Source organism: Coturnix japonica, unplaced genomic scaffold (assembly GCF_054131305.1).
Source record: "Coturnix japonica strain WE unplaced genomic scaffold, WE-NBRP24 Scf049, whole genome shotgun sequence".
Classification (NCBI taxonomy): Eukaryota; Metazoa; Chordata; class Aves; order Galliformes; family Phasianidae; genus Coturnix; species Coturnix japonica.
The window spans coordinates 2,091,675-2,118,579 of record NW_028188952.1 but is presented as its reverse complement, the minus strand read 5'-3'; the positions used below and the strand labels follow the sequence as shown (position 1 = coordinate 2,118,579).

Genomic DNA, 26,905 nt, shown 5'->3' with positions numbered 1-26,905 from the left:
TGCTCTATAAATACGTCTCATTTTAATTACTTCAGATTAGCTCCTCGGGATCCACCTCACCACACAGATCAGCCCACTTCGCAGCAGGTGCGTATCAGTCTTTCAATGAGGTCTTTTACGCCACAGCAGCAACAGCTCGTTCTGTGTGTTTGCTTTCACCTCACTCAGCCACGTGGTGGGGGCTGCAGAGCCCAAGCACACGGCTGGAAGGTGGGAGCAGAGACCCCTGCAGCTGTGCCTGACCAGCCACCAGAGTGCCCATCCGCTGCACCCACAGGAACAGGGAAACAGCAACAGGATAAGAAGTCATGTGTCTTTGGAAGGCTTCACAGATTCTCTTCACCCCAAGAAGTCCCAAGTATGCAGCTGCTTGCGCCACTGCTTGAAAACAGGCCAGGAGATGGAACCTTCACAGCCAGAAATGTTCCAGCAGCCAAAGAGAGGAAGGGAGGGGGCTTCTATCAGAAGAACTTGACGCCTCGGCCATCGTCCAGTGTGATGATTTCAGCCTTGTGCTCTTGCTGCAAGGCTTGCAGGGCACGAAGTAGCATGGCCTCATCCAAACCATGGAACTCTAGGGAAGGAAAGGCATAGCCATCAGCAGGAACAGGAGTCACACAAGGAAATGAACGGGCTTTTGATGTCTATGGAACAGTGACAGTAAAGACAGAGGGCTCTGAAGGGCACATTTTAGACTCCTGCACCGTAACACTACACAAATCCACAATCACCAAGGTTATTAATGCAGAGTACTAAAAAGCCTCCGGATCTGCATTTCCCAGTGATGAGCAGTGTGAGCTCACATAAGTAATTTCAAAATACTTAATTTACAGAACTATGATCTGGTGATCATTTCTATGCATTCAAATCAAGCGTGCTCTGAAAAGCTGCAGGAAGTGACACGTGACATTACCTTCATTTGCTGTATCATCTCCACTGATCAACTCGTACAGTGTGAACACAGAGTTGGTCAAGCCATTCTTTGACACCTGAAAACAGAAAGGCAATAGAGCAAATCTTGCATGTGTCATTTAATAACCTTGGCACGATCTCTCGCACACCTCAGCACAAATGACATGTAACACAGACAGCATCTGATGAGCAAAAGCACCCTCAGAATGATCTGGGAGATTGGAAAGGTGAGAAATAGGACCTAAGGATGCTGACATCACTCCACGTGCTGTCCCCAAACTCTACGCTCTTTCTGCCTAAGCCTTAAGAACACGCCTTGCACTACGGACACAGGGCATACAATGGCAACGCTGCATCCGCCTGTGCAGCCACTGCTTGAATCTCACCTTACCGTAAGTGGAAAAAGTTGTTAATACCTTCACACATGAATGGAACGAATCAACACGGAGTAAAGGTGAAAGTAGTGAAAAAGCAAAAGGGAAATGAAGTGCCAGCAGCCTTTTACACGATCTTGGTCAGCGTCTCCTGTCCTCCCAGCTGGGAGTGCCCAGGTTGTGCACTAGGGCAGCTGCGTTCTCACCCACTGGTAGATGAGCTTCCCCCACTCCTCGGGTCTTCTCCACATTATCAGGAAACTGGTTTTGTTCTTGTCCAACCACTCCAGGTTCCCTGAAACCAATCGGGAAAAGGCGCTTCAGCGGAGCTCGGCCCCACGGCACGGAAAGTCCCGGGGGCGGCTCGGGCACAAACCGGGGCGGTCCCGGCAGCGAACGGCGCCACCCACCGTTCTTGCGCAGCTCCTCCAGCACCACCTGGATGGCGTCGGGCGGCAGCTTCCCTGCGGGAGGGTTAAGGAGACACACAACGGGACGGGACCGGCCCAAAGGACGCTCTGCGGGCCCAAGGGACGCACAAAGGATACTCTGCAGGCGGCGGTTGGCGAACAGCGGGCTGTCCTGGGCCTCGCGCAGTGTCATGGCGGCCAGGCGCTGCCGCCGGCTGTAGGCGAGCGCCAGAGCGCACCAGGCCGCCAACTGCTTCTGCCGCGTGTCCCCGTTGGGCTGCAGCCTGCGGGGGGAGCTCAGCGCCCGGCACCGGATGGGGCCGCACCCCGGTTCCCCACGGACCCGGTTCCCCCCCGCCGCTCCCCGGCTCCCGGTCCCACAACCCCCCCCTTCCCCCTCCCGGTCCCGGTGCTCACGTGAAGAACGGCGGGAAGTTGTACTGCCACGGCCACGCGAAGCTCATCGCCGCCGACACCGGAACCAGCTCCGCCGGCTTCCGGCCTGTCCCGCGGCACTTCCGCCCCGCCCGCTCCCGTCAGGCCCCGCCCCCTCCCCCCCAGCCCCGCCCCGTCCATGGCCGAGCTCCGCCCCGGGCCGTGTCCGCTCGAGGCTCCGGGCGGTGCCGGGATGGACCCGGCGGAACGAATGCAGGAGCGGAGCCGAGGGGTGTGGGGAGCAAAGCTTTACTGCGCGGTACCGGGGAAGGCTAACAACCCCCGGGATCCCCGCCCGGCACAGCCCCGCAGTGCGGAGTAACGGAGCCGTGCACGGTAACGGGGCCGTGCACAGTAACGGGACTGTGCACGGTAACGGGGCCGTGCACGGTAACGGGGCCGTGCACGGCAGCTACGGCTGCGCCTTGCCGTCCTTGCTGCGCCAGATGACCAGCGTGACGAGGAACGGGATGAGGCAGATGGGGGCGATGATCATGGCCAGCAGCACGTCCTCGGGGGGGTCGAGGTAGACCTGGCTGCCGGCCGAGCAGTTGTGGAAGTAGCGGTGGTGGCTCTGGAAGATGTAGGTCTCGGCCAAGGCGTTGGGGTAGCCGTAATTCAGGCTCTCGGCCCATTCCTCCAGGCACTGCCGCAACGAGCTGTACGGCCTGCAGAGAAGCACAGCTCACTGGGCTGCCCGCCACCCCCGGCTCGGTGCCCCCGTCCCCCCCTACCTGCTGATGACCTTCCACTCGCACAGCTGGGAACCGCTCACGTTCTGCATCAGCTGCTCGAAGGACTCCCAGCAGCGCTGCGTCAAGTTGGTGTAGATCACCTCTGTGTGGGGGTGGGCACTGAGCGCAGCCATGGGGCGGCCTTGGAGGGGTTTGGGGATGAGGAAAGGGGACGACACTCACCCAACATCTCAGCCGTAAAGTTGAACACACGCGTCACTGGGGTTGTTCTGGCCGCTGGGGTTGTTCTTGCCTCCTGCCCGAAGCTCTCGGCCGTGGCACCCGCTCGGCAGAACTCATGGACCAGCAGTGCTGCAGGAGGGGGACATGCTGAGCACTGAGGAGGGGGAGCCACGGGTCTGCAGCAGTGATGGGAACGAGGAGGCCCAGGGAGGCGGCGGGGTGATGGGATGGAGGGTGACGGGGTGATGGGATGGAGGGTGACGGGGTGATGGGATGGAGGGTGACGGGGTGACTGGGGGCCACCAGCACCGTGGGGCCGTGCTGCACTCAGCGCCTGGCACTGGGGCAGGGAGCACCTATTTCCAATCGGGAAGAGGAAGTGCTGACCGCAGCGCAGCACAGCCACGAGACAGAGCCTCCTGCCGCCCCCCCCCGTCTGTGGAACTCACTGACATGGGGCACAGCCCCTCAGGCCCCACCAGACCCCAGAATCAGGATCACTCCTGTCTGTTTTCCACCCTCGGTGTGGGCATGGCACACCACCCTGGTAGCTACTCTGCTGTGGCCTGTGCAGGCTGGCAGTGTGCTGTGGGCCGGCACAGCGGCTGTGCACTGGCACAGTTGTGGCAGCAAGGGCAGCCCACGTGCCCCCAGCGCCCAGTCCCCTGGCCCTGGCACGCTCCCTGCCCAGGGCACAGCTGCCACCCAGACCGGGTCCCCTCAGACGCTCCATCGCTGCCCATCAAGGGGAAGGGGCCGCCCACAGTGCCCAGTGCTGGGATGGCTGCCTTAGCACTGTGTCCCGCTCACCCAGCACAAGTCCTGCCTTGACCGGGGTGCAGCCGCGTGCTGTGGGGCCGAGCACTTACCGCAGAGCAGCAGGAGCCCTCGGGAGAGGCAGCCAGAGCCCATCTGCGCATACGGTGCCATCCTGCTGGAGCCTGCGGGCTAGCGACCGGGACAAGGATTTCAATGGAAATAACAGGAAGCAACTCCTTTCCTCTGACAGGGGCTGTTTGAACTACAGGAGACGTGTGAAAAATGAGATTACTTAGTGCTGCTCTGAGGCAGCCCTCCCCACAGGACCCCACCGCTGTGCAGCAAGTGTCGGACCCCCGGGCATCGCCCCACACCTCACCCTGGGCAGCAGAGGGGCTCCCGCAGCACGGCCGCTTCACAAGGCCGCTGTTTGTTTACTTGTGTATTTCTCTTTAATCCTGTCTGGGCTGGGTTGTGAAATCCCTCGTCTCCTGCGTGGAGGGCAGGCAGCCCGGCAGCGGGGGGAGTGGACGGTGGAGCAGGACGTCCCCGGAGGGTTCTGCTGGAGGCTCGGGGTCGTTACGGCCCCAGCTCCGTGTTCATGGCGCCGTGTGGCACCTGCCCCGGGGCACGGGTGGGGCTGGAAGGGACGGCGGCGGTACCACGGGTGTGCGAGCCTCAAGCAGGCAGGAGGAGAGGATGGGGCGAGGGACTGTGGCTGCAGAGCTCCTCTTCATCCCGTGCCACCTCGGCTCCCACCTCAGGGCAGCGCGGTGCTGGCTCTGCAGGGTCCCCACCCGGGGATGGAGCTCAGGCCACGCGAGCTCATCTAACTGCTTGCCAAAGGCTGAGCTCCAGCCCAAAGCTTTCCCTTTAAAATCCACTCATGGGACTCACAGAGCACAAATCACACAGCAGAGAATTGCAGTTCATGGGGACCCTCCCTGCTTTGGAAGGATTCTATTGCTGTGCTGCACATTCCTGCTGCAACATACTGCACATGCTATGTGCAGCCTGAGGCAGCCGCCACCCTCCTGGCACTTGGGAGCCCTTCAGCGGTACCGGGAGCCCACGAGGCTGCGGCACAAAGTCACAGCCCCATTCTGCACTTTGTCGTCACAGCCCTGGAGCTGCAGCCGGCAGCAGGAGCCTCTGCCAGGGTGACACCCGGTGATCTCAGCCGGCCACTCCTTGCACAGCCGGGGCAGTCTGCCAGCACCCACTGCTCCCCAGCCCCATTTTGCAAGTTCCCCCCAGCCCTTGGCTGCAGTGCTGTGAGGGGGACTCGACTGAGCAGCGGGGGAAGCATTTCCCATGTTCTGGGCTGGGCTGCAGCCGTCCCGAGCCCTGCTGCCAGCCTCGGCCCGTGGCACAACGGGCACAGACGCAGCCTGGACCCCGCCTGCTGCTTTGACTCGCTCTGCAGCTGCCCACGTTGCGCTCTGGGGCTCAGCGCAGTGCGGGCAGTGAGGCTGCGGGGGCTGCGCTGGGTCCAACCCAGACCCCAGGTTCTGCCGGTGGTGGGAGCAGGAGCCGCAGCCCCGACGAGCATCTTCCCACCGGCTGCAGCTTCCCCCCGTGCCGGGGCGTATCACCGAGCTCATCTCGGCACCTTCCACCCGCGCTCAACCCAACGACAGGGAAGGCGGAAGGTTCTGCCCGACTCAGCAGGACGGGCTCAAAGGCAGCAGATACGGCCCGGACCGGGGCTGAGCTGTGGGATGAGCAGCCAACGGCCCCGCTCACTGCCCGGACAGGGACCCGCGGGTTCCCCCCGCTCCTTCCGGCTGGGCGGAGGGGAAGGAAGGAAGGAAGGAAGGAAGGAAGGGGCCCGGCCGGGAGCGCGGCTGGGGAAGGGAGCGCCCGGCCGCAGCCCCGAGCTGAGCGGAGCCGGGCGGAGCCGAGCGGGGCCGGGCCGCGGACGGCCGGTTCCGGTGCGGGGCGCCGCCCTTCCCCGCTCGGAGCCGCAGCTCCGGGGCTGCACCGCGCGGGGCGGGGCGACGGCGAGGGGCGGGGCTACGGCGGCGCATGCGCAGTGCGCGGGGAGCGCGGCCTCCCCCGGCGCGATGGCCGAGGAGTGAGTGCGGGGCGGGGCGGGGCCTGGGGTCCGGCGGGGGGCGGGGGGCGGCCCGGCACGGCGGGAGGGGCCCGGGAGGGAGCGAGGGGTCGGCGGGGATGGGGGATGGAGCGGGGGGATGGAGCGGGGCGGTAGTGCCGTGGTAGTGCCGTGGTAGTGCCGTGGTAGTGCCGTGCCCTGTGGGGGCTGGCGGCTGCTCGTAGGGGGCAGATCTAAGTCCCCTGAGGCCCCGTGGGGCCCCGTGGGACCGTGGGCTGTTGTATGGGGTGCGCCGGGCCCGATGGACGGGGCAGCGCCCGGGGGTTGGGTGAGGCCTGGGAGCGGGCACCGGGCGGGGCAGCGGCTGAGGCCTGTCCCGGACACTCCGCCGTGTCCCCTCGTGGCTGGAGGCTGCGGTGATGGGGGCCCAGGGAACCCCCGTGGGTGGAGTGGAGCGGCCCGCTGGGTACGTACAGCCTGGGCCGGGGGCTCAGACTCCTGGATGGGAGCTGAAGCGTCCCTTGGGCTCACAGGGCGATGCCCGATGCCCAAACCCCCGGCTCCAGCTTCTCCATCAGGTCGCACTGTGTATTCCCGGCCAGGAGCTGTCCTGTGCTGACAGCCTGCACAATGTCCTTCCCAGCCTCCTGGCAACCAGATAGTCTGAGCTGGATGTAACACTGCTCCTGACATGTCCTCCCAGCGCCCTGTGAATCGAAAGACTACAAGCAGGAAGGAGAGCTGCTTGGACAGCGACAAGACAAGGGGGACTGTCCATAAGCTATAGAGGGCAGGCTTAAGTCAGATGTGAGGAAGCAATTCACTCCTCAGAGGTGGTGAGGTCCTGGCACTACTGCCCAGAGAGCTGTAGGTGCCCAAGGCCAGGCTGGGTGGGGCCCTTGAGCAGCCTGAGCTGGTGGGGGCACCCAGCTCATGGCAGGGGATGAGGCTGGAGGGGCTTTAAGGTCCCTTCTAACTCATCGTTCTGTGAGTTTATTCTTACTGTATTTTCATAGAAAAATGGAAATCGCCACTCCTCCAACATCAAAGTGTATTATGTATTGGAAAAGAAAAGTCAAGTCTGAATATATGCGTCTCCGGCAGCTCAAGAGATTTCAGGCAAACATGGGAGCAAAGGTAAAGACACAGTGGCTCTGGTTGGAATGATTTCTGCTATAGACTTCAGTTTGCAGTATTGGAGCTTTTATCAGATGAGTGATGCATGATGAGAACTGTGAAGTGAGTGCTTCTTTCTCTCATTTCAGGCTCTATTTGTGGCCAACTTTGCAAAGGTTCATGAAAAGACTCAAATTCTTAATGAAGACTGGAAGAAGCTTCGAGTTCAACCAGTGCAGTTAATGAAGCCAGTCAGCGGGCACCCCTTCCTAAAACAGGTAGGGAGAGCTGTGTTAGTATCAGTCTGTGCCTAGCACTCTTTCATGGTGCAGGGTAAAAACAGCTTTTACTGTCAAACACGGTGAGTGAACGCAGCCTTTGCTATGTTTGCCCTGAAGTGCTGTTTCTTTCTGTGATGGTGACAATCTCCCAGAGGCTGCTTCCTCACCGTCCTTCTCACTTCTACCCTAGTGTACAGTTGAGAGCATTTTTCCAGGATTTCCAAGCCAGACACTGTACATGAGGACGCTGAACACAGTGGCGCTGGTGCCTATCATGTACTCGTGGTCCCCCCTTCAGCAGAACTTCATGGTAGGTGGGAATACTCTCTGGTGCAAGGTCTTTGTGAGATTATTGTGTAACCGCAATGTCTGCTCAGGAAGACATGGTAGAAAGTTGTGTTGTGTGCTTTCCCTCCAAGCACGCAACACAACTTTCCCTTTCCCTTTTGCTCCCTGCTAAAACACTCCTCAGCTTCAGATGTATTCCTTCTAGAATGAATTGTCGTTTTGCCTCCTTCACTGTTCCAGTTTTACTCCCTTAATCACTACAACTTTGACATTTTTGGCTCTTCATTGTTCTTGGCAGTGTGTGTGTTTCTGTAACCTTTGGATACTGTTCTCTTCTTTTTAACATCAAATGCATTTTTTGAGGTTAGAGTTATTCTGATAGAATGGGATAGCAATGAAATGGCAGTGGTGAGACACATGAAATTTGAGCTGGGGAGGCTGAACATTTGCTTTATGCAGTGTTTTCTGCATGCAGTGGACGGGAGCAGCCTTAGAGACACAGCTTGGCTGGGAATTAGAAAGCGCTAGTTTACTGAATTGTATCTAATTGCTTTTCAGGTGGAGGATGAAACTGTTCTGTGCAACATCCCTTACATGGGAGATGAGGTGAAGGAAGAGGATGAAACCTTCATTGAAGAGCTTATTAATAACTATGATGGGAAAGTTCATGGAGAGGAAGGTAATTTGGGAGCAGAAACACTTAGCAGTTCAGTTTCTTGCAAGTAAGATATCAAAGTAGTTAAGAAATCACAAGATGGTAGCAGTAACCATCTTTTATCTGAGAGCACTAAGAGCAGAAAAGCAGAAATGCGTGCCTGCAGTTCTGGTTTATAAGGATGCACTCTTGGCTTTTGATCCCCCACTCTGTTCTAGACTCAGGATTAGGTGGAGTTCAGCACCGTCATTTCACTTGTGACCCTAGCCATGACTTGAAGCTTTTCAGAGACAAAAAGTCTGCATGCTTTCCTAGCTCATCATAAAACTGTGTAGAGGGTGGAGTGCAGCAAAAAATTCTGTTGTATGGGCTATCTTCAGGTCTCCAAAAGTGTTACAGCACTCTTAGGGCTCCAGAGCATTAAAACTCTACCCGTCCCTACAAAATCACCAGGAAAGTTTTTGTTTATAACTGTGTTGTGTGGCTGAAGAACATCAGTGGCCCTCCTACAGACTGACTGACATCACTGTATTTCAGAAATGATTTCAGGGTCAGTCCTCATCAGTGATGCTGTCTTCCTGGAGCTCGTGAATGCCCTGAATCAGTACTCAGATGAGGAAGAGGAAGGACACAATGATTCTGAAGTCAAACAGGAGGATGGGAAAGAGGAGCTGCCAGTCACAAGAAAAAGAAAACGAATTGCAGCGGAAGGTGGGTTTGGCTACAGAAATTAGTCGTGTGTTGGTCGTGTTTGCATCCTACTTTGCCTGAGGGAACACCAGAACTTCTTGCAGATGTAGAAAACTAATGTATGTAAATCCTGTCCAGGTAAAAATAAATGGTGATATTCCTTAAGAAATCAATATATTATCTACTCTGAAAGCAGTGGAGTACCATGTGGAAGTGCTTTAGCGTGCTTTCAAGACAATAGGTTATGTGTAATTGCATTTCTGTCTCTTAACCTGCAATCCAGAGCACCTGGAATCACTCTCAGGAAAAAGGCAAGTTCTATTCATGTGCAGCGTAACTGAGGAGTCATCTCTTTTTTTTCCGTAGGTAACAAGAAGTGTTCCAAGAAACGGTTTCCAAATGACATGATATTCACTGCCATTTCTTCTATGTTTCCTGAATATGGCTTCCCAGATGACATGAAAGAGAGGTAGATCTCTCCTTAAGTTGTTTGTTACTTTTGATAGGGGCAGTTAAAACGTGCATTTCAGAAAACAGCGCTGTGCACGTAGAGCTCACTTGGCTTCAGACACTCTGGGAAGGTCAATTTTTGAGTATTACAAACTTTGTTTTAGCTTAAAGATATCCAAACCAGAGTCATAAGATCTGTAGTCACGTGAAGTCCTGTTAAATGTCCCAAATTAGGAAAGCATACACATCTGTGGGTGTTTGTTGAATAGGTACCGAGAGCTCACAGAGGTGTCGGATCCGAACGTGCTGCCCCCGCAGTGCACTCCCAATATTGACGGGCCATGTGCAAAGTCAGTGCAGCGGGAGCAGTCCCTGCACTCCTTCCACACGCTCTTCTGCCGGCGCTGCTTCAAATACGACTGTTTTCTGCATCGTAAGTGCAGGCTCACTGGGTACTTTCCTTTTCTCTGTGTTATTGTCTGTTCTTTGTGCTCCTGTTGGCCTGGCCTTGGCGTCTGTGCTGCAGCTGTGAGAGGGTGGTGGCTCCCTGGAGAGTGCAGTGGAGCCTTTAGGAGCTGAGTATTTTTTGGTATTTTGTGGTATTTTACTTCCCATGTATTCCCTCTTTGCTGCTAAGTTCCCATTACTGGTTGAAGGAAGGCTTGGCCAACATGTCATCCACCTTGTTCTCTGTTCCTAAGATCTCCATACTCTTGGGGGCTGCATCCTACTCACACTTGTATTCATTCTTGCGCTGTCCCTGTCCTTTGTTTTTGTGATGGAAGATTCTTATTAGAAGATTTGTGTTGCTAACAGTAAAAATAACTTATTTTTTCAGCTTTTCATGCTACTCCCAATGTGTACAAACGAAAGAACAGAGAGACCAAGATTGAGCCAGATCCTTGCGGAGCAGACTGTTTCCTCTGGCTGGTATGTTTCTGCACCGTGACTTCTGAAACCACCCCAAGCAGTGGGCCTGGCCAGCCAATGGCTGTGGGTCATCTTCACTCTTGTGGAGATTTCTCAGAATCAGTTGTAACTGTCACTGAATTTGGTGAAGCATGAATCCAGATATGGACCTTACTGGAAGCAAATTGATATGTTTGAATCAGCTAGCTGAGGTATCAGTTTCCAGAAGGAGCTGCCAGGTTGAGGTGTAGCAGGCCAGGAGGATGTCATTGCCAGGGCTGGAGGTAGCTGGAGGAACAGGGTGAGGGAGCCCACTCATGCCAGCAGTAATGCTGAAGAAAATGAAGCAGAAATCTGCTGTGCAGCCAGCTATGAGGGTCTTGGCAGCCATGAAGGTGATCACAGATGACAAATCTGCCTTCACATGGTGGCAGCAGGACGGGGCTCCTCCCAAGGCCTTTCTGTGTGTCCTGGCTGCATGCCACCTACCTTGTGTTCTGCTCTACTTGCAGGAAGGAGCCAAGGAGTTTGCTGCTCTGCACAATCCCAGGTCCAAGTGCTCAGGCAGGCGCCGCCGGAGGCACCATGTGGTCAGTGCTTCCTGTTCAAATGCCCCAGCTTCTGCGGTTGCTGAGACAAGGGAGGGAGACAGCGACAGAGACACGGGCAATGAGTGGGCTTCTAGTTCCTCGGGTATGGCGTCATCCTTAGAGACACACTTCTCCCACCCAGTGATGACAAGCAGGCACCACTGCATGTGGGGCTCTGTCCATATTCACTGGCTGTGGATTTATAAGTTAGTGACAGAATGTATTCAGCTGGCCTTTACCAAATGCAAGGGACGTGCAGTGCCACCCTGCACTGTGTTTGGGTTATTATTCTTGTTGTCAGGCATAGCAAGTTCTTTGCTGGGGCCTTGATGACCCTGAGCACCTTGCTTGGCTTTGCACGAGGATAGTGTGGGCAGCAGGCACACTGCTGGACATTACCACTTCATGCATTTGGCTGGACTGTGGTGCTGAGAACCCGACTGTGAGCCATTGAGGCTGAGGACTTGTGTGCAGTCTTGCAAGGCAATGGCTGCTTCTTCAGTGCTGGGACAGGCTGAATCTGCCTCATGGGGCAGATTGGGCTCAGGCCCCTTGGAGCACTGCTGCCCTAGGAAACATGGATGGCAGAGTCGCATTCTTGCTCATCCTTGGTCCCTAACATCTGCCTTTCTCACCAGAGGCAAACTCCCGCTGTCAAACCCCTACCAAGCAGAAGCTGAGCCCGACCTCATCCCAGCTGTTTGCAGTGGAGGCACAGCAGGAGCCAGTCGAGTGGACAGGAGCTGAGGAGTCTCTCTTCCGTGTCTTCCATGGGACCTACTTCAACAACTTCTGCTCCATTGCCAGACTGCTGGGAACAAAGACATGCAAGCAGGTAGGGCCTGACATTCTAGTTTGGGCTGTATGCCCAGGGGAAGCAGGCATGGCAGCACCTAGCACAAGGGAAGGAAGCCTTTCTGCTGCTCACTTAATTATTTTTTTCTTCTCTGCCCCAAACAATTTTGAGGAAGGTGTTGCATCGACACTTTGGAAGTTCAGTGTTGTTATTTTACAGTACTGCTGTCCATTTCTGCTAGGTTTCTTCAGAGTGCTTTATGCCAGGCCTGGGTATATTGGCAAGTGGATTATCTTGTTTCCCAGGCAAGAAAAGCAAAGATGTCCATGACTTAATGAAACTGGGAGCAGAGTTGCACACTGTGCACACTTTGTGTGTGTGCTTATGCTTTCTTCATTTGTGCTTAAATAAAGGCAGCTTGAGTGCACTGAACTTTATTCTATTGTTTCTGTTCTTGGTTGTTTTTTTGTTGTTGTTTTTTGTTTGTTTTTGGTAGGTCTTTCAGTTTGCAGTGAAAGAGTCACTTATAACAAAACTGCCAACAAATGAATTGATGAATCCATCCCAGAAGAAGAAAAGGAAGCACAGGCGAGTGTTGGACAGCCTTGTTTTGTTCTTAAAATGCAACCAGATCCACTGCTTTTTGTGCCAAAGCATTCCTGGTAATCCGCATCTGGCTCCCATCTGCATACGCTTCTCGCAGTCACACAGGGCTGATTGTGCTGCTGGCTGAGAGCTGACCCCTGCTGTGTCACTGGTGCTGCCGTCCTGGTTGGGCAGCTGTGGGGTTCTATGGCCTCAGGCTCAGCCCTGGAGCAGAAGGCAGCACAGTGGATGTCTTGCACCAAGAGCTGCACTGCTGAAAGTCCGTTTCGCTGTCTTAACAGCAGTCTCTGCCTGAGCTCCCTCCCTGGCTTATAACCTACATTTTGTATGTAGTGTTATTCTGGCTTTCACATTTGCCTTAAATAACTTCAGCTGTAGCTGAGTCGTTCTCATCTTTCACCTCTTTGTGTCTAGCTGATGGTTATTAATGCATGAAGCTGCCAGACAGCCTTGCTGGACTCACTTGTCCCCTGCTGCAGTGCTAACTGGCAGTGCTGAACACAGTACCGGCCAGTTGTTCCTGATGGAGGCTTGTGACTCTCCCACCCCTGACACTTCTCTGCTTCTCTTCCAGGCTGTGGGCTGCCCACTGCAGGAAAATTCAGCTGAAGAAAGGTACTGTTTGCTGTGGTTGTGCTTAGACATTGTTTATGTGGTGGGGGCTGGTTCTCCAGCCCTGGCTTCCACAGCAGGACACTGTGTCCTGCTCTCCATAACAGCAGTTGCAGTGATGTGGGGGTGAGCTGCCCCCACTGCAGAGCCTTCTTGGGGGCCACCCTGGCTCTGCCTCATGCACTGCTGCCATGCAAGTGTTCTCTGCCAGGTTCTGAGTGCAGTGCAGTCCTTCTCTAGTCAGGAGGGATGAGGTTTGGCATGTAGTCTGTGTGAAATGGACTGTGCAGGGGTGTGTGTATGTGTCATACATTTGTAATTGGAGCAGTGTGTGGATGGATTTGGCTGAGCTGAGTGCTGCTGCGCTCCCCGCCCTCTGCAGGCAAATCAGGAACCTGCATGTGCTCTGCTCCAGAGCCCTGGGAATGCTGCTTTCTTTGAAGTGTTTCTGCAAAGTACAGCTTCTAATCCTGGCTTTTCTCCTATTGTTTTAGATAATTCACCTACCCAGGTGTACAACTACCAGCCCTGTGACCATCCTGAGCATCCCTGTGACAGCTCCTGTCCTTGCATTATGACCCAAAATTTCTGTGAGAAGTTCTGCCAGTGCAACCCTGACTGTAAGGAAAACCCTAGGATTGTCATGTATGAAAGCAGCTGCTCTCCTGACACAGACCAGAGGACGGGTGCAGACCTGGTGCTTAATGAAGGCTTGCTTTATTTCTGCCTTCACTTTTTGGTCTACCTGCAGCAGTGCAGTTACCAGTCTGATAAAGTCCAAAGGAAGGCTGTGGTCCATGATGTCCTGTAACATCCTGTAACAGCAGCTGGTGATGTGTTCCCTTGTTAGAGAACACTTGCCCGCATGTCTGTATCCAGAATCAGTAAGCCCTGGGTGATGCTGCTGATTGCATAAAAGGAGGTTGTATGGTCAGCTGAGTTGCTGCTCTGCCACACTTGTTTTTCCCCTTTTATGAAAAATCTTGTCATGCAGAAATATGGGTTGCATTTCTGCAGGTCAGAATCGCTTCCCAGGCTGCCGCTGTAAGACCCAGTGCAACACCAAGCAGTGTCCGTGCTACTTGGCCGTGCGGGAATGCGATCCAGACCTCTGCCTGACCTGCGGGGCATCAGAGCACTGGGACTGCAAGGTTGTCTCCTGCAAGAACTGCAGCATCCAGCGCGGCCTCAAAAAGGTATTGATAGGAGCATGGCTCTGGCAAAGGGCTGCCTCAGGGCAGAGTTGGTAAACAGATTTCCTGCTACAGAGGAGAGGCTGTGAGCCACTTAAAGCTGTCTGAGTGAGAAAAATCAAAAAAGAAGCTGCTCTGCCCCAGGCTTCTATAGCATTTAATCTAGAGTATGGATTACTGATGTGAAAATCAGGAGCTGGGAGATAAATGAGAATGCATGAAAACAAGGTAGTATAAAAAGTAACACCATAGAAAAGCTGAATTTTGCTGGTCGGAACAAAGTACTGCAGGTAAAAGAGGCAGAAATTCAGTGGGTGTTAAGTACTGTGCAGCTGCAGCTTATTGATGCTGTGACATATAACTGTGTCACATTACAGTGGGGAACTGGATAGATATTGACTTCTTGTTTGCTTCTCTGCATTATTTGCCCCCGTGGTACTGAGGACTGCAGCCTGCACAGCATGGCTACTTGTTTACTCCTGCCCTAAACCATACACATACACATACACCTGGGCTGTGACCTCTGCACTGCTTGCATGCTGGGCATCAGTGGGTCTGCCATCTGAAACTGTTTTCTTTTTTCCTTGGCTCAAGCATTTGTTGCTGGCGCCATCAGATGTTGCCGGCTGGGGGACATTCATCAAAGAATCTGTGCAGAAGAATGAATTCATCTCTGAATACTGTGGTGAGGTCAGTGCTTGTGCCCTTGCTGGGCTTGCTGTGCTGTGTGCTTGGGAGGACACACTCTGTTCAGCAGCTGATCCAGCAGGGACTGTGTGCCTTCTCTAGTTCAGTTACGGCCATGCACTCACTCTGACCCAGCTTAGAGGTTGAATCTTGTACCATTTTGGGACACATCTTAGTGTCTCTAGGCTCCCCACAAGGTGGTGTGTGCTGATCCCTTGAAGCCCAGCTATTGCTTCTACTTCTCCTGAGCCCTGGTGAGCTCCCACCCCTTTGCGGAGGGGCAGGAGGTGTTTTCTGGACATACAAGAGTGCTGTTTCTGACATGATCTTTACCATGCCTGCAGGCATTGAGGCTCTCTCAAGGCATTCTCTTTCTTCAGCTTATTTCACAGGATGAGGCTGACCGTCGAGGAAAGGTCTATGACAAGTACATGTCAAGTTTCCTCTTCAACCTCAACAATGGTAACTTGTGGGGGGCTTTCATGGGGTGGTGTAGGCTTGGGCTTCCTGGAAGGGGCTGTCAGGGGTTAGTCTCCATTCCTGCATTGTGTGAGCAGCAGCCTTGTGTTTACAGGACACTGCAGAGTTTTCTTCTTTCTTTGTTTCAATAGACTTTGTTGTTGATGCCACTCGCAAAGGAAATAAAATCCGCTTTGCCAACCACTCTGTGAACCCCAATTGCTATGCCAAAGGTGAGCTATCCTAACACAGGCCATTCAAGGTGGAAGAAGAATCTCTGGTCCTACTCAGCTCTAGGAACACAAGAAGTTCAGTGGGGTCCCAAGTGACACTGAGTCCATCACAGCTGCAGAGCATCAGAGACGTAGGCAAACTCTCCTTGTGGCTGCAAATCGCATTACTACTGCTGGGGCTCTGCTCAGCTCTGCTGTAGCTCTGTCCTTGCAGGGAGATCACTGCTAGAGAGCAGGCTAAGATGTTACTCCGTTATGCTGAGCAGCAGTTCTGGAGCCTTGGCTCTGCAGCTGGCAATGGTCAGGCTGGGCTGTTGGTGCTCTGTGACCTTTGGACTTGGACTACAGTTGCACATCTCTGATATTGTCTCTCTGGTTGCAGTTGTGATGGTGAATGGAGACCACCGGATAGGAATCTTTGCCAAGAGGGCCATCCAGGCGGGAGAGGAGCTCTTCTTTGATTACCGGTAACACAGGGAGAGGCTGCCTGGGGACTGTGGGGCAGGGCTGACCTCACTTTCTGTGTGCACGTTTGCAAGGAGCACAGAGGTTGTTACAGCAGCTGTGGCTTTCCTGTTTTATAGGTACAGCCAGGCAGATGCCCTGAAGTATGTTGGCATAGAGAGGGAGACCGATATCATCTAAGCCGTGTGCTGGGCGATCCCCACACATTTTGCTGCTGCACCTTGTAAGCAATGCCATGTTTGCTTCACGCTGACATGACTGCTGCTCGTGTTCCCCTTGTTGTGTGTGTCACAAGTGCTACTTTCCACCCAAACACCTGGAGAGAGACTCAGGGCAGGAGCATGAGTGGCTGCCACCAGGACAGCAGCTCTGCCCAGCCCCAGGATGGGGCAGGTTCCAGCACCTTGCACTGCTGGTAATCTGGGCTGGAGGGACCAAGCAGCTGGGGCTTGAAGAAGAGCTGTGTTGCAGGAGGAGGGACAGTCGCCAGTTCTCAGTCTCTTTCCATTTTCTGTCAACTGCTAGAAGAACAAGAGTGAGTGAAGTGCACTGAGACCTGGAGGGCATGGCTGAAGGGTGACAGGGCTGGCATCCACCTCCAGCCCCTGTCTGGGACAAGCTCTGGTCTCTGGTGCTACCTTTTGCTGCCTGTTTTGTTGCATTGGCTAGGGCAGTGACAGCATTGGAAGCCATAGAGATGTGGCCACACTCCTGCACGTCGCTAGGCTCCACAGCCACTATCACTGGGGCTCTGTTTTCCCTCTGCCTCAGCTGGGCTGGACAAAAGAGACCACCAGCATGTGGCTCCTTGGGACAGGAAGAGCAGCACTATGCAAAAGTCTCTTTGGGCAGGGAAGCCTCTGGGCTGGTTAGAGATGGTGTTACAGGAGTGCTGCTGCAAGCACAAGAGGAACCCACAGGAAGCATGCACCCAGGAGCGTGAGGCAGCCTGCAGCATGCTCTCATGGCAGGTTGTGATTTCTTGCCTATCTGCACAGAATTGCTTGAGTGTTGCAGTGGTGAGGTGTGAGCAGAGCACAGCACTCGTACCTGCTCTGTGTGTTGACAAAGGGGAAGCTCTGGATGTTTCTGGCATTCTGGTGCTGGCCTTGGCTTTGGGGACAAGGGGGGAAATATTCCTTGACAAAGTGAGGTTTGGCATTAGCACCCCATGCAAAAAGAGAAAGAAAAAAGCACTTTAAATTGAGCCTTCTCAGTCAGGCAGCTGGGCCCCATGCACTGCCCAGGGTGCTCTCAGGTTGAGGGACCACGGACCTCCCACACCACTGCTGTCCTTCAGCAGCGCCTTTGCAGGGACATTTCTTCAGGCCTGGGACTGGGCAGCTTGGAAGAATGGGTGGCTGCCTGGCTGGAGGGATGGCTGGAAGGTGGCAGGCTGGCTCTGCCCTGAGCAGGGGGCTGGGCCTGAAGGATGGGGCTGTCCTGTAGGAGACATATGCCACCAGGTGGCCTGGTGCCACATGCTGGACACTGCTGGACTTGTGTGCCAGCCTGGAGCGGTGCTGCAGGACGGCGTTTGCCCAGGATTGGACCCATTGCCCTGCTGCTCTGGGAAGTGCCAGGCTCCACACAGGGCACGGCCCCATCCCAGTAGCACATCTCCCAGTGCAGAGAGCACCCTGGGTCTGCGCCAGGAGCTGAGCCCTCCCCAGCACAGGTGTGGTCCTGCCCTGCCTGCTCTCAGTCCTGTCCTGGGGGTTTGGGTCTGTGCAGCACTTGTACCCCAGTCCCACTCCTTCGCCCTCTGCCCCTGTTTCCGTCCCCCAGCTCATCCCAGCCCCACTGTCCGCTCAGTGTCCTCTGCCACCTTGGCCGTATCTGCACTATGCCAGGCTTGTGTCTGTGGTTTGTTGACAGTGAATTATAATGCACTTTAAAACTTAACGTGGCTTCTAGCCTTTGTCATAATAAAGCGATAACAAACATCCCCTTGGGCCTCACCGCTCTCTGTTACCCAAGGCATCTCCTGCCCACTGACCTGGGGCAGCAGGAATCCTCCCCTCAGCCGTGGGCAGGTCCGGAGGAGTGGGGTGTGATGGGACCTGGGGGCACTGAGCAGGGCAGGGCGGTGGGGCGGCTCTTCCCTGTGCCCAGGCTGCCAACAGAAAGCTGCGAGGTGGCAAACGCCATCATTCTGCCTTTATTGGAGTATCTTCACATCTCATTCAACAAAACAGGTTGTTAAAAATAAGGTGCCCAGCGGAGCCAGGCCTTTGGGTAGATAAATGCGTTTCTATAACATTGTCTGACCACAGTACAGCGCGTGAACAGAGTTCCCTGGGCTGGCGGTAATGCAGGACGAGCACTTCTGACAGAAGTAGCAAACTACAGACCACTGACCACAATACTTGGGATATATCGCCTGGCGTGAAGTTCCGTTTTGTTTTTTATACAAACTGATAGAATAAAAAAATCAGAGTGTAGTAGAATATCCAGCAACAAAAATGGTAGAAAGGATCCGTACCTGATTGTATGAAAGCAGCATTTCAGCAAAGTGCAGTGGCATCATGCACGGCACGGGCAGGTATTGCTGGGCACCCGGCTGCGCCGCGGCAGCGTTGCGTGGTTCCTTCGTGGCTCTTGCGAAGCGAGTAAAGCAGCAGGGAATTCAGCGTGGGGGGCTGGGGCAGCCCGGGCACTCCAACGGTGGGTGTGGGACTGCCGGGCATGGGGTCCCCATGGGAGGGTAACGAGGGGCAGCTGCCTGCCTGCGGCAGAGGGGCCACAGTGGGGCCGAGGGGGCCGGCGGCCGCACTCCAGGCGCAGGTGGGAGCGGGCAGCTCGGCAGTGCTGGCAGTTCAGGTGTGCGCGGCCCTTTGGTCCCATGATGCTCGCTCAGCTCCAGGCAGCACCAGTGGCCGCGGGGCGCTGCGAGCCCATTCCACCCCACGGTCTCCCCACTAGTCCCCTTTTGGCTCCTCCAGGATCTGGGGCAGGTTCTGGTCTTTGCGCACCGACAGCGGTTTGACGGCGCTGCTGTAGTCCTGGATGGCCTTGGGCTCATTGGTGTGGTAGGAGCCCTTGTAACGGTGGTAGTAGAAGTAGAGCAGCACCAGAAAGCCCCCAAGCAACAGCAGCAGGAATGTCACGACTGCGGGGAAGGGAACAGTGAGGGATCTGGGGAGAGGATGGGGGGGCAATACATGGCACAGCTCGGGGGGCCAGTCAGGCATCTCACTTACATCCGATGATGATCCCGACCCAGCCATCATCATGCACGTGGGGGAACTCTGCAGGGATAAAGTGGGACTTGTGATGAGGCTGCGGGGTCTGTGCTGGAGCATCACCTCAGTGAGCAGCTTTAGGGGGACCCTACCTGTGCCCATGTACCAGGGGTCCATCTCAGGTGGGATGAGGATGGTGGTGAGGGGCAGCATGGAGGCACAGCTGGACTCCACCACCTCCCCCTGCACACTGTAGGGCCGCACTATGCTGGTGGGGCGGAAGATGGCTTTGAGGGGGACAATGCTGTTAAACTTCACCCCTGAGAGGCAGCCTGAGAATCCAGGTGTGTTGTAGCGCTGGATCTCGGGGTCAATCACGCCGGTCTCTGTGGGGGCACAAAAGGAAATAGCTTATCCCCACTGAGTGGTGGGCAGAGGGGTGCCGGTGTTGGCAGCAGGACCCAGCTCACCCATCACACGCCCCAGGTACAGGTTCTTGGGTGAGTCCAGTTTGCTATCCACAAACAGGGAGAACTGCTGCTCCATGACAGGCAGATAATCCACCTAGGGGGCAAGCACTCAGCATCATTCCCCTATCTCTCTGCACCTCCCACCAGCTGGGGTTGTCCTGATCCCATACCTGCGTGTACAGCGTGCGGTGCCAGCGGGTGATGTTGACGTGGTGGGGTCTCCCATCCGTCACTGGCTTGGTGGTGAGGGCAAAGACGTAGGGGCTGGTTCCCAGCTGGTAGCGCAGCTGCAGGCTCCCTGCAGGCAGAGCGAGTGAAGGCTGTAGGGCTGGTCCTCAGCACAGGGAGGGAGGAGCCCCCTGTGCCCTCACCATCATCCTTGATGAGAACAGCCATATAGTCCTTCACGAAGGAGCTGACGTAGAGCAGCACAGCAGGTGCCGAGGTGGTGCTGAAGCTGAAGCTGACCTCCTCGTTGGTGAGGTTGTAGCCAGGCAGGGGCTGCCAGGGGCTGCTGACTATGCTGGCAAACTCGCGGGCAGCGTACAGTGACATGGGCAGGATGTTGTACCGCACCCACGCACCCTCCTCGAAGTACCCACCGATGTCTGTGGGACACCCACAGGGTGACAGGAGCTCCTCTCCCATGGAGGGTCCCCCCCGCTGTGCCCACAGCACCGATCTGCTCACCATAGTTGCAGAAGGGCCCATCAAAGGCAGAGATGCTGCAGTTGCAGCTGTAGTGGCTGTAGCGCTCGACACAGAGCCCGCTGTTCTGGCAGGGCACCGGTGGGTCCTGGCAGTGCCCGGTGCAGTTCACCTGCACACCCTCAGTCTCGTTGGCTTTGCCCTCCAGGTTGAGCGTCACGCCGTTCATCCGCAGCGCCCGCAGACACCCCAGGAATGGACGCATTTTGTGCTCCGCCGAACCTGCGGTGGGACCAGGACTGAGCGACTGCGGGGACACGGGGCTGCAGGGCACGGCGGGGGCTCTCACCAACATAGAGGGGTCTGTCGAACTCCAGGCGGACGAAGCTCTGTGGAGGGGCTGGACGCACCACCCAGGGCAGCCTGTCCACCCGCAGCCGGGCCAGCTTCACGTTGAGCTCCGCCTTCACCTGGTGCCACTCGTCATCATTCCAGGGCACTGCTGAGCGAACCGTCAGGTTCTCGTGCCCATTTCCAATGTCGTAGGCAAACACCACGTCCCTGGTGGCTGTGGGGACACAGTGTCAGAGCCCTGAACCCTGCTGTCCTCTGCGCCCCACACCCCACCCGTACTGTTAAGCTCCACACGGATGTAGTTCTGTGTGCCGGGGTTTTCCAGGAAGACACCAGATGGGGCCGTGGTCTTGAAATAGAAGGAGATGTCGAGGCTGTGGTTGGCTTGGAAGGTGGGGAACAGCAGGGCTGCGCCTCTGTTGAAGGACACGGTGTTCCAGGTGTTTCCTATGAAGAGCAGGACAGGGTGAGTGGTGGGCACGGACACAAAGTAAGCACAGACCCCAGCACAGCTCTGGTCACTCACGGTCTCCATAGCACCGCAGCGGCCCCAACAGGAACTGTGCTTCAGATCCAGAGCGGTTGGTGTCTCCCACCACCACCTGTGTGACGGGCAGGTGGTCCACAAAGGTCAGCAGACCCTTGTCCGTCCTCCTGCAAATGGATCGTGCATCAGAGGGGCCAAACAGGGCTCCTGTTTTCACCTGGACCCCCGACCCATGCACTCCCTGTGCCCAGTGCCTCTGCCTGGCGCTCACCACAGTGCATGGTTGGCGTCGCAATTGCAGAAGTAGTCGGGATCAGCGCAGTTCTTTTCCAGCCCACAGGCACAGCGCTGGATGCCCGGCCGTGAGCCGCCCCAGTAGTAGTGCCGCTCATTGTTTCGGCCCATCCAGAAGCTGTAGGGCAGCCCAGCTGCAGGTATAGGGTTGGGTTGAAAACACAGCCCTGCGACACAGCCCCGTGGCACTGCCCTGCTCCCTCCTGGTGCTTACAGGGGGTGTTGAGCAGGCGAGAGCTGTAGCAGTGGAACTCAATCCGCTGTTCACAGTACTCAGAGGCATTGGCCAGTGCTGAGACCTCGGCCCAGGACGCGTTCCAGTACTCCACTTCGCCCAGGTAGGGCTGGTCCACACTGGAGCCCGTCACCCGTGTGGCATAGTGCCGGTTGTGCCGGATGATGGTCCATGCTCGGTCCTCTGCAGAGTGGGGCCATTAGGAGGTTCCCCTCCATCCCACCCCAGATCTGGGCATGTGCAGGGGTCCGGTCTCTGAGGGCAGCCCCATGCCTCCCCCCCACCCCACTGTGCCCACCTCGGATGTCACAGTACACTGTGAAGGGCTTCAGCGGTCCGCTGCCATCCGGGTCAATAGTGTAGTTCCCTGAGGTCTTCCCGCTGACCCGATATGCATCACAGGACTCTTTGTAAAGGGCTGGGAGAGGGGAATGAGGGGGCATGAAGATGGCACTGTGATAGTGGGGAGAGCCACGGTGCCATCCTGTCCCACGCTCACATTTGTGGCAGGTCTCTCCCTTGTAGCCCGTCAGGTCGCAGATGCACATGAAGTCGTCCCAGGACTGCACGCAGCGGCTGTCGTGCTCGCACAGGTTGGGGGTGCATCTGGGGGCACAAGTGGTGAGTCCCAGCCTTGCCTGTACCTCCCCCCCGCTGCCCAAGCCATACCTGTCTGTTATGCCACAGACATTAAAGAAGACTTCGGCGTACTTCCCCAGGCGATACTGCACCAGCATCTCCAAGTCCACAGGCTGCATGTCCACACTGAGCATCTGCATGCAGCCGTGGAACGCCGTCTGGTTGGAGCGGCAGCCAGTAAGTGATGCGGGCTTGGGGCAGCCTGTGGGGTGCAGGGCGTTAGCAGGGCCTGGGCATCGTATGCCCCCACTGTGCGCCCACCCCACACCCACCTCCAAAGAAGTACTGGCTGCCGGTGCGGAGCTGGAAGGGATGAGCCACCCGAAACTCAGCACCATCGTCATCATCAATGGTGACCACGGCTGAGCCCTCTCGTGCCACCAGCTGCACCGAGTGCCAGAAGCCGTCGTTCAGGCGGTGTCCTGTGTGGAGAGAGGTGAGCACATGGGGGGGCACGGACATTGAAATGGCCCCGGCCCTTTGGCAGCCCCCAGCCCACCTGCAGCAAACTCCAGCTTCTTCTTGCCAGGCTGGGCAATGGAGACGTTGACCTGGCCCTCACTCAGCACCATCTCCAGTGAGCCCAGGCGGTCAGCAAAGCTGGTGTAGAGCAGCAGCCCAGCTGTATCCCAGGAGCGGAAGCGAAAGCTGACAGCCAGACGGTTCCTGCGGGGGATGCCTGGAACCTGCACGTAGTTGTTGATGCCAGCAAAGGTGATGGGGGTGTTCACCTGGTCCTGGCAGTAGTGGCCCACGCTGCCCTGAGGGTGACCGTGGAAAGTGGTGAGGGGTGAGATGCTCCCACTGCAGGGAGACACCTCCCCTCCCCCATGGCCTCAGTAGCCACCACTCAATTTTGTTGCCTGGTGCTGTTGAATGGATGCCCCGGGCCAGAGGTGACCTCGTGCAGTCGATGTGGGACTGAGTGCAGCAGCTGCCAGCATCACATCACCCCAGTGCAAGGGGAGCATGGCCCTGGGAAAGGGGTCACCCACAGCAGGGACAAGGCTCCAGGGAAGGGGTCACCCTGTGACAGGGACCCCCAGGGGAGAGGATGGGACCCCCTGCGCCCGGTGGGGGCTGTGGAGCCAGACCTCAAAGCGGATGTTGGATCTCCGGTGCCGGGCCAGGTCAGCGATGTTGACCCCGTTGAAGATGATGTTCTCCACACAGCCACGGAAGTTTTGCCGGTAGGTGAGGTGCTGCTTGTCCTGGTCAATCACCCCTCCAAAGAAGATCTGGGCAGTAGAGTGGGATGCTCAGCTTCACGTGACGCAGCACAGAGCCGGACCCCCGCCTGCACACCCACCTCAGTTTCAAGGTCGAGGTGGTCAAAGGTGCCATGGCAGCGGAAGCGCTTCACTTCTCCATCCAGCGTCAGGTTGACGTGGTGGCCGTAGCGCTCGATGTGCAGTGAGTGCCAGTGCTGGTCATCCAGGAGGCTGCCCACCGCCACCGTCGTGTGGCCCTCGGTGGCGTGCAGCGGACTGCTGCCTGGGGAGGGTGCACAGTCACCCTGTATCTCTGTATCCCCCCTCAGCTCCACCTGTTGTTCCCACCAGCCCCGACTCACCTAAGCTGATGTGCAGGAGGAGCTGGGCTTGTTTGAGCTCCACCGTGATGTAGTCGCCCTGCGAGCCCTCCCCATGCATCAGCACACCGTCCTGCTCCACTGTCTTGAAGTTGAAGGAGATATCATCTTCCATGGTGCTGATCTTCTTGGCCCGGAAGCGGTAGGAGATTGCATCGTCCCCATCGAAGTAGAGCACGTGGGATCCTGGTAGTGAGGCACAGACACATCACTGCCATGCAGCAGTGGGCACCCCGATGCTGGGGAGCACACAGCTCTGACTGTCCCGACAAGGACAGGTTTATATCATTTCTAATGATATAAATTTCTTATTTATATATTTATATCATTTCTAATGATATAAATCCATCAAGGCAAGTTTATATCATTTCTGATGATTGCAGAGTGCTCGAACTGGAAAAGAGTTTTGGCGTGTGCCGGAGCCAGACTGCGGCTCTGGCATCAGCACAGAAGCTGGCCTGGTGCCATGCAGCCATGGGGCTGAGTCTCTGCCCACGTGGGAACCCCCAGGTCGGTACTCACGGTAGGGGCAGCCATAGAGGCCCAGGCGCAGCCCGATCTTCCCTCGTGGGTTCCAGGCCACTGGGATGATGCGAACGTAGCGGGCAAGGATGGGGTAGTGCAGGTCATGCCGCACCACCCCGCTCTCATTCACATTCCCAAAGAAAGTCTGGTGGTAAAGGGACAGCTCAGCCTGGAGCAACAACTCCCTGCACCCCCGGGACTCCCACCCTGCAGGGAGATGGGCAGCGCTTACCCAGTTGCTGCCTTGCTGGAAGAAGGGCTTCCAGCTGGAGGGGTGGTCCCCATAGAGCACAATGTAGCGCGTCAGCCAGTCGTATGTGTTGAAGGTCCCCTGTGTGGCCACTGCGTTGATCCTGTGCTTCTGCATCAGGTCGATTTGCAGCCAAGGCTGCTTGTCACGGGGGTCAGGAGACCACCCGCTGGTGCCTATGGGAGTGGGAGGGGGGGGGGAGCTTAGCGGGACCCCGCAGCCCCAGCACAGTCACTCCCACCCTGGTACCCGCGGGGGGAGCTCCCTGTACACCAGGAGGATGCTGGGGGGGAAACGTCTCAGGGGGACCCCCCACAGCCCCTACACCCCGTGGATAGTGTCCCCACGTGCTGTTCCCGTCCCCGTGGTGAGGGTGCTCACTGTGCAGCCGGGCGAAGCTGGCCGAGTAGAAGATGTTGTATCGGGAAGAGGCGCCGATGGAGTAGGAGTAGAGGGATCCAACCAACTCATCGTAACACGGCCCTGCGGGGAGCGAGGAGCTGGGTGCGGCGTCCCAACCCCCGCAGCACCGCACACGGGCAGCCGCGCGGGAGGTGGATACGGGGGGAGCGGTTCCCCACGCTGCGTAACGGGAGTCCGGGGGGTAACGGAGGAGAGGGGACGGGCGGTGGCGGATCCGCGGGGCGACGAACGCGGCCCCGCGCTGCCCGCAGCCGCCGAGTCCCGCACCGTGACCCAGCGCTTCTGCGTTGCCGCGTCGCGCTGAGAATCGGGGGCGGCGCTGCCGTGGGCCCCTCCCGCTGTCCCCTCTTTTGGGGACGGGTCTGCAGACCCCTCTCATAGTGCCCGGCCGGGGGTCCGCGCCCTCCTCTGCGTTCCCACTGCGGCGAGAGCTGACGCACCTCTGCGGGTATCGGCGCCGCACCGCAGCGTCCGCAGTGCCGTGGGAGCCGGGGAACCCCCGCCCTCCCCGCCTCGCCCCCCCCGGCCCGGGGCAGCCGCCGGTCAGGAGCCCCCGGGTGGGGCCGGGGCAGAAGGGCGCAGATCTTCAGGTTCCTCCGCTGAGGATCTGCCGGGATCGGGATCCCCGAACCCACCGCGCGGCTGGGCCGGGCCGGGCCGACCCCGGGGCGCCGTCCCGTTGGAGCCCCAGCGCGTCGGCTGCAGCCGCTGATCCGCGCGGGGGCAACCGCAGCCGCTCCGAGCCCAGCACCCGCACAGCTCCACCCCCATCTCATCCGTCCCCCATCGCCCCCATCGCCCCCATCGCCCCCATCGCCCCCATCGCCTCCTGCCCCGCTCCCCCCCGGCTGCGGGCGTTGGGCCTCGGCCGCCCCCGCCGTCCCTGCCGCATCCTCGCGGCGCTGCCCGTGGTGCTGGCGGAGGCGCGCGGAGCTGCGGGACGCTCGGGATGCGGGGCGGGGGGGGACGGGATGTGAAGCCCAGGGGGCGAATCCCCGCATCCCCGGGTCCCGCTGCGGGGCCACCGAAGGCTGCGGGCGGGGCCCTGAGCGGGCGCGGGGGCTGCGGCGGGGCGGCCCCGGGCGGGGCGCTGGCGGGGGGGGCGCCGGGAAGCCCGTAACCGGGGGTGACCTTGGGAAAAGCGCGGAGCGGGGCGACGGGGGATGCCCGGGAGAAGTGGGGAACGGGGATGGAGGGGGAGGCTCGAGGGGAGGGGGAGCCCGGGGTGAGGGGGGGGGGTGCCGGGCAATGCGGCTCCGTCCCGCAGTGCGGAGCGGCGGCTCCGGGACCGCGGCCCCACTTACGTGCGAGGCAGCCGGGGCCGGGCCCGAGGAGAGCGGCGCAAGCGGCGAGCAGGAGCCCGAGCAGGCGGCGAACGCCCATCGCTGGAGCGCACCGAGCGCCCTCGGCGCCGCCGCTCCCGGTGCTGCAGCCGCGCGGCGGAGCGGGAACGGCGGCTCCGCCCACGGGGCGGTGGCGGCGGGGCGGCCCCGGGACGGGCGGCGCTGGGGCAAAGCGCAGAGCCCCCCCCAGCACCCCGCCTGCCGCCCCACAGCGGCCCCGGGGCGCCCGTCCCGATCCCTGGCCGGACCCCACGGGGCAGCTCCGGTCCCGCGTGGCACCCAAAGCGCACGGTCCCAAAGCGGGGGCGCGTGGGGAGAGATCGATATGGGGGGAGCGCTGCGCAGGGCAGTGCGCGCTGCACGGGGTGAGCGCGATGTGGGGCAGCGCTCGGGGGAAGCGGCGCTGGCGGCTCGTGGCGCAGCCCCCCCAGGCGTGACCCAGCGCCCGGTGCCCACAGCTGCAGCAGGGAGGGATTTAAGCGGTGTCTGCCAGCTCTCTTGCAGCAGATGTGGCTGGCGATGGTTTGTAATCAAGCAGCAGATTAAGGCCCGCGGGTTGAGGGGTCGC

At 57.9% G+C, this 26,905-nt stretch overlaps 4 protein-coding genes across 27 annotated transcripts; 1 reads left to right on the top strand and 3 right to left on the bottom strand.

Moving 5' to 3' along the window:
* On the bottom strand, positions 1-2,200 carry VPS25 (vacuolar protein sorting 25 homolog). 12 transcript variants are annotated; one of them, XR_014940811.1, is made up of 6 exons: positions 2,114-2,200; positions 1,835-1,980; positions 1,663-1,750; positions 1,299-1,581; positions 914-989; positions 1-574 (listed from the first exon to the last, which is right to left on the bottom strand). XR_014940811.1 is itself a non-coding variant. In XM_085532510.1 (6 exons), the coding sequence occupies exons 1-5, from the start codon at positions 2,158-2,160 to the stop codon at positions 928-930; spliced, it is 432 nt and encodes a 143-aa protein (XP_085388636.1). In that variant the 5' UTR covers positions 2,161-2,200; the 3' UTR covers positions 1-574; positions 914-927. The 12 variants fall into 12 exon arrangements, 5 of the variants coding, with proteins under 5 accessions (XP_085388636.1, XP_085388635.1, XP_015741548.1 ...); XR_014940810.1 differs by having other exon boundaries at positions 1,304-1,581; XR_014940814.1 differs by having other exon boundaries at positions 1,697-1,750.
* A 164-nt stretch (positions 2,201-2,364) lies between these two features.
* Positions 2,365-4,326, bottom strand: RAMP2 (receptor activity modifying protein 2). Of its 2 annotated transcripts, none has more exons than XM_015886063.3 (5): positions 4,187-4,326; positions 3,918-4,069; positions 3,049-3,177; positions 2,866-2,968; positions 2,365-2,799 (listed from the first exon to the last, which is right to left on the bottom strand). In XM_015886063.3, exons 2-5 carry the CDS (start codon positions 3,976-3,978, stop codon positions 2,544-2,546), a joined length of 549 nt encoding a protein of 182 aa, XP_015741549.1. In that variant the 5' UTR covers positions 3,979-4,069; positions 4,187-4,326; the 3' UTR covers positions 2,365-2,543. The 2 variants fall into 2 exon arrangements, with proteins under 2 accessions (XP_015741549.1, XP_085388639.1); XM_085532513.1 differs by having other exon boundaries at positions 2,683-2,799; positions 2,870-2,968.
* Positions 4,327-5,839: 1,513 nt separating this feature from the next.
* EZH1 (enhancer of zeste 1 polycomb repressive complex 2 subunit) lies at positions 5,840-17,841 on the top strand. Of its 11 annotated transcripts, none has more exons than XR_014940795.1 (20): positions 5,840-5,884; positions 6,880-7,000; positions 7,129-7,257; positions 7,451-7,570; positions 8,107-8,227; positions 8,741-8,914; positions 9,260-9,362; positions 9,613-9,776; positions 10,182-10,273; positions 10,765-10,842; positions 11,481-11,677; positions 12,135-12,226; positions 12,819-12,859; positions 13,351-13,476; positions 13,874-14,052; positions 14,644-14,739; positions 15,117-15,198; positions 15,348-15,428; positions 15,811-15,895; positions 16,013-17,841. XR_014940795.1 is itself a non-coding variant. In XM_015886061.3 (20 exons), the coding sequence occupies exons 1-20, from the start codon at positions 5,874-5,876 to the stop codon at positions 16,071-16,073; spliced, it is 2,256 nt and encodes a 751-aa protein (XP_015741547.1). In that variant the 5' UTR covers positions 5,840-5,873; the 3' UTR covers positions 16,074-17,841. The 11 variants fall into 11 exon arrangements, 7 of the variants coding, with proteins under 7 accessions (XP_015741547.1, XP_085388545.1, XP_015741546.1 ...); XM_015886061.3 differs by having other exon boundaries at positions 10,765-10,945; XM_085532419.1 differs by having other exon boundaries at positions 10,765-10,945; positions 15,081-15,198.
* Positions 17,842-18,024: 183 nt separating this feature from the next.
* On the bottom strand, positions 18,025-26,487 carry CNTNAP1 (contactin associated protein 1). Of its 2 annotated transcripts, none has more exons than XM_015886059.3 (24): positions 26,299-26,487; positions 24,953-25,054; positions 24,554-24,747; positions 24,319-24,466; positions 23,779-23,982; positions 23,515-23,699; positions 23,300-23,443; positions 22,705-22,966; positions 22,478-22,627; positions 22,236-22,407; positions 22,066-22,172; positions 21,865-21,984; positions 21,546-21,749; positions 21,309-21,465; positions 21,077-21,204; positions 20,830-20,997; positions 20,546-20,764; positions 20,239-20,478; positions 19,920-20,156; positions 19,719-19,846; positions 19,549-19,642; positions 19,231-19,464; positions 19,097-19,144; positions 18,025-19,005 (listed from the first exon to the last, which is right to left on the bottom strand). In XM_015886059.3, exons 1-24 carry the CDS (start codon positions 26,375-26,377, stop codon positions 18,815-18,817), a joined length of 3,915 nt encoding a protein of 1,304 aa, XP_015741545.1. In that variant the 5' UTR covers positions 26,378-26,487; the 3' UTR covers positions 18,025-18,814. The 2 variants fall into 2 exon arrangements, with proteins under 2 accessions (XP_015741545.1, XP_032305290.2); XM_032449399.2 differs by lacking the exon at positions 26,299-26,487 and adding an exon at positions 25,435-26,055.
* Between the last annotated feature and the right edge of the window lie 418 nt (positions 26,488-26,905).

Bases quoted from the DNA above. Each gene is read 5' to 3' on its own strand.
- VPS25 (XM_085532509.1), bottom strand. From the start codon at position 2,160: ATGAGCTTCGCGTGGCCGTGGCAGTACAACTTCCCGCCGTTCTTCAC. The intron at 990-1,496 runs GTGGGTGAGAAC...TTCTGTTTTCAG, and splicing joins TGGGGGAAGCTCATCTACCA to GTGTCAAAGAATGGCTTGAC. The intron at 575-913 runs GTAATGTCACGT...TTCCTTCCCTAG, and splicing joins AGATGATACAGCAAATGAAG to AGTTCCATGGTTTGGATGAG.
- RAMP2 (XM_015886063.3), bottom strand. From the start codon at position 3,978: ATGGCACCGTATGCGCAGATGGGCTCTGGCTGCCTCTCCCGAGGGCTC. The intron at 3,178-3,917 runs GTAAGTGCTCGG...CCCCTCCTGCAG, and splicing joins AGGGCTCCTGCTGCTCTGCG to CACTGCTGGTCCATGAGTTC. The intron at 2,969-3,048 runs GTGAGTGTCGTC...ACCCCCACACAG, and splicing joins CTTTACGGCTGAGATGTTGG to AGGTGATCTACACCAACTTG.
- EZH1 (XM_085532422.1), top strand. From the start codon at position 6,797: ATGGCAGGGGATGAGGCTGGAGGGGCTTTAAGGTCCCTTCTAACTCAT. The intron at 7,571-8,106 runs GTAGGTGGGAAT...ATTGCTTTTCAG, and splicing joins CCCTTCAGCAGAACTTCATG to GTGGAGGATGAAACTGTTCT. The intron at 14,740-15,080 runs GTCAGTGCTTGT...CCATGCCTGCAG, and splicing joins TCTCTGAATACTGTGGTGAG to GCATTGAGGCTCTCTCAAGG.
- CNTNAP1 (XM_015886059.3), bottom strand. From the start codon at position 26,377: ATGGGCGTTCGCCGCCTGCTCGGGCTCCTGCTCGCCGCTTGCGCCGCT. The intron at 20,998-21,076 runs GTGAGTGACCAG...TGCTCTTCATAG, and splicing joins GCTGCGGTGCTATGGAGACC to GAAACACCTGGAACACCGTG. The intron at 20,157-20,238 runs GTGAGCAGATCG...GGTGTCCCACAG, and splicing joins TGGGCCCTTCTGCAACTATG to ACATCGGTGGGTACTTCGAG.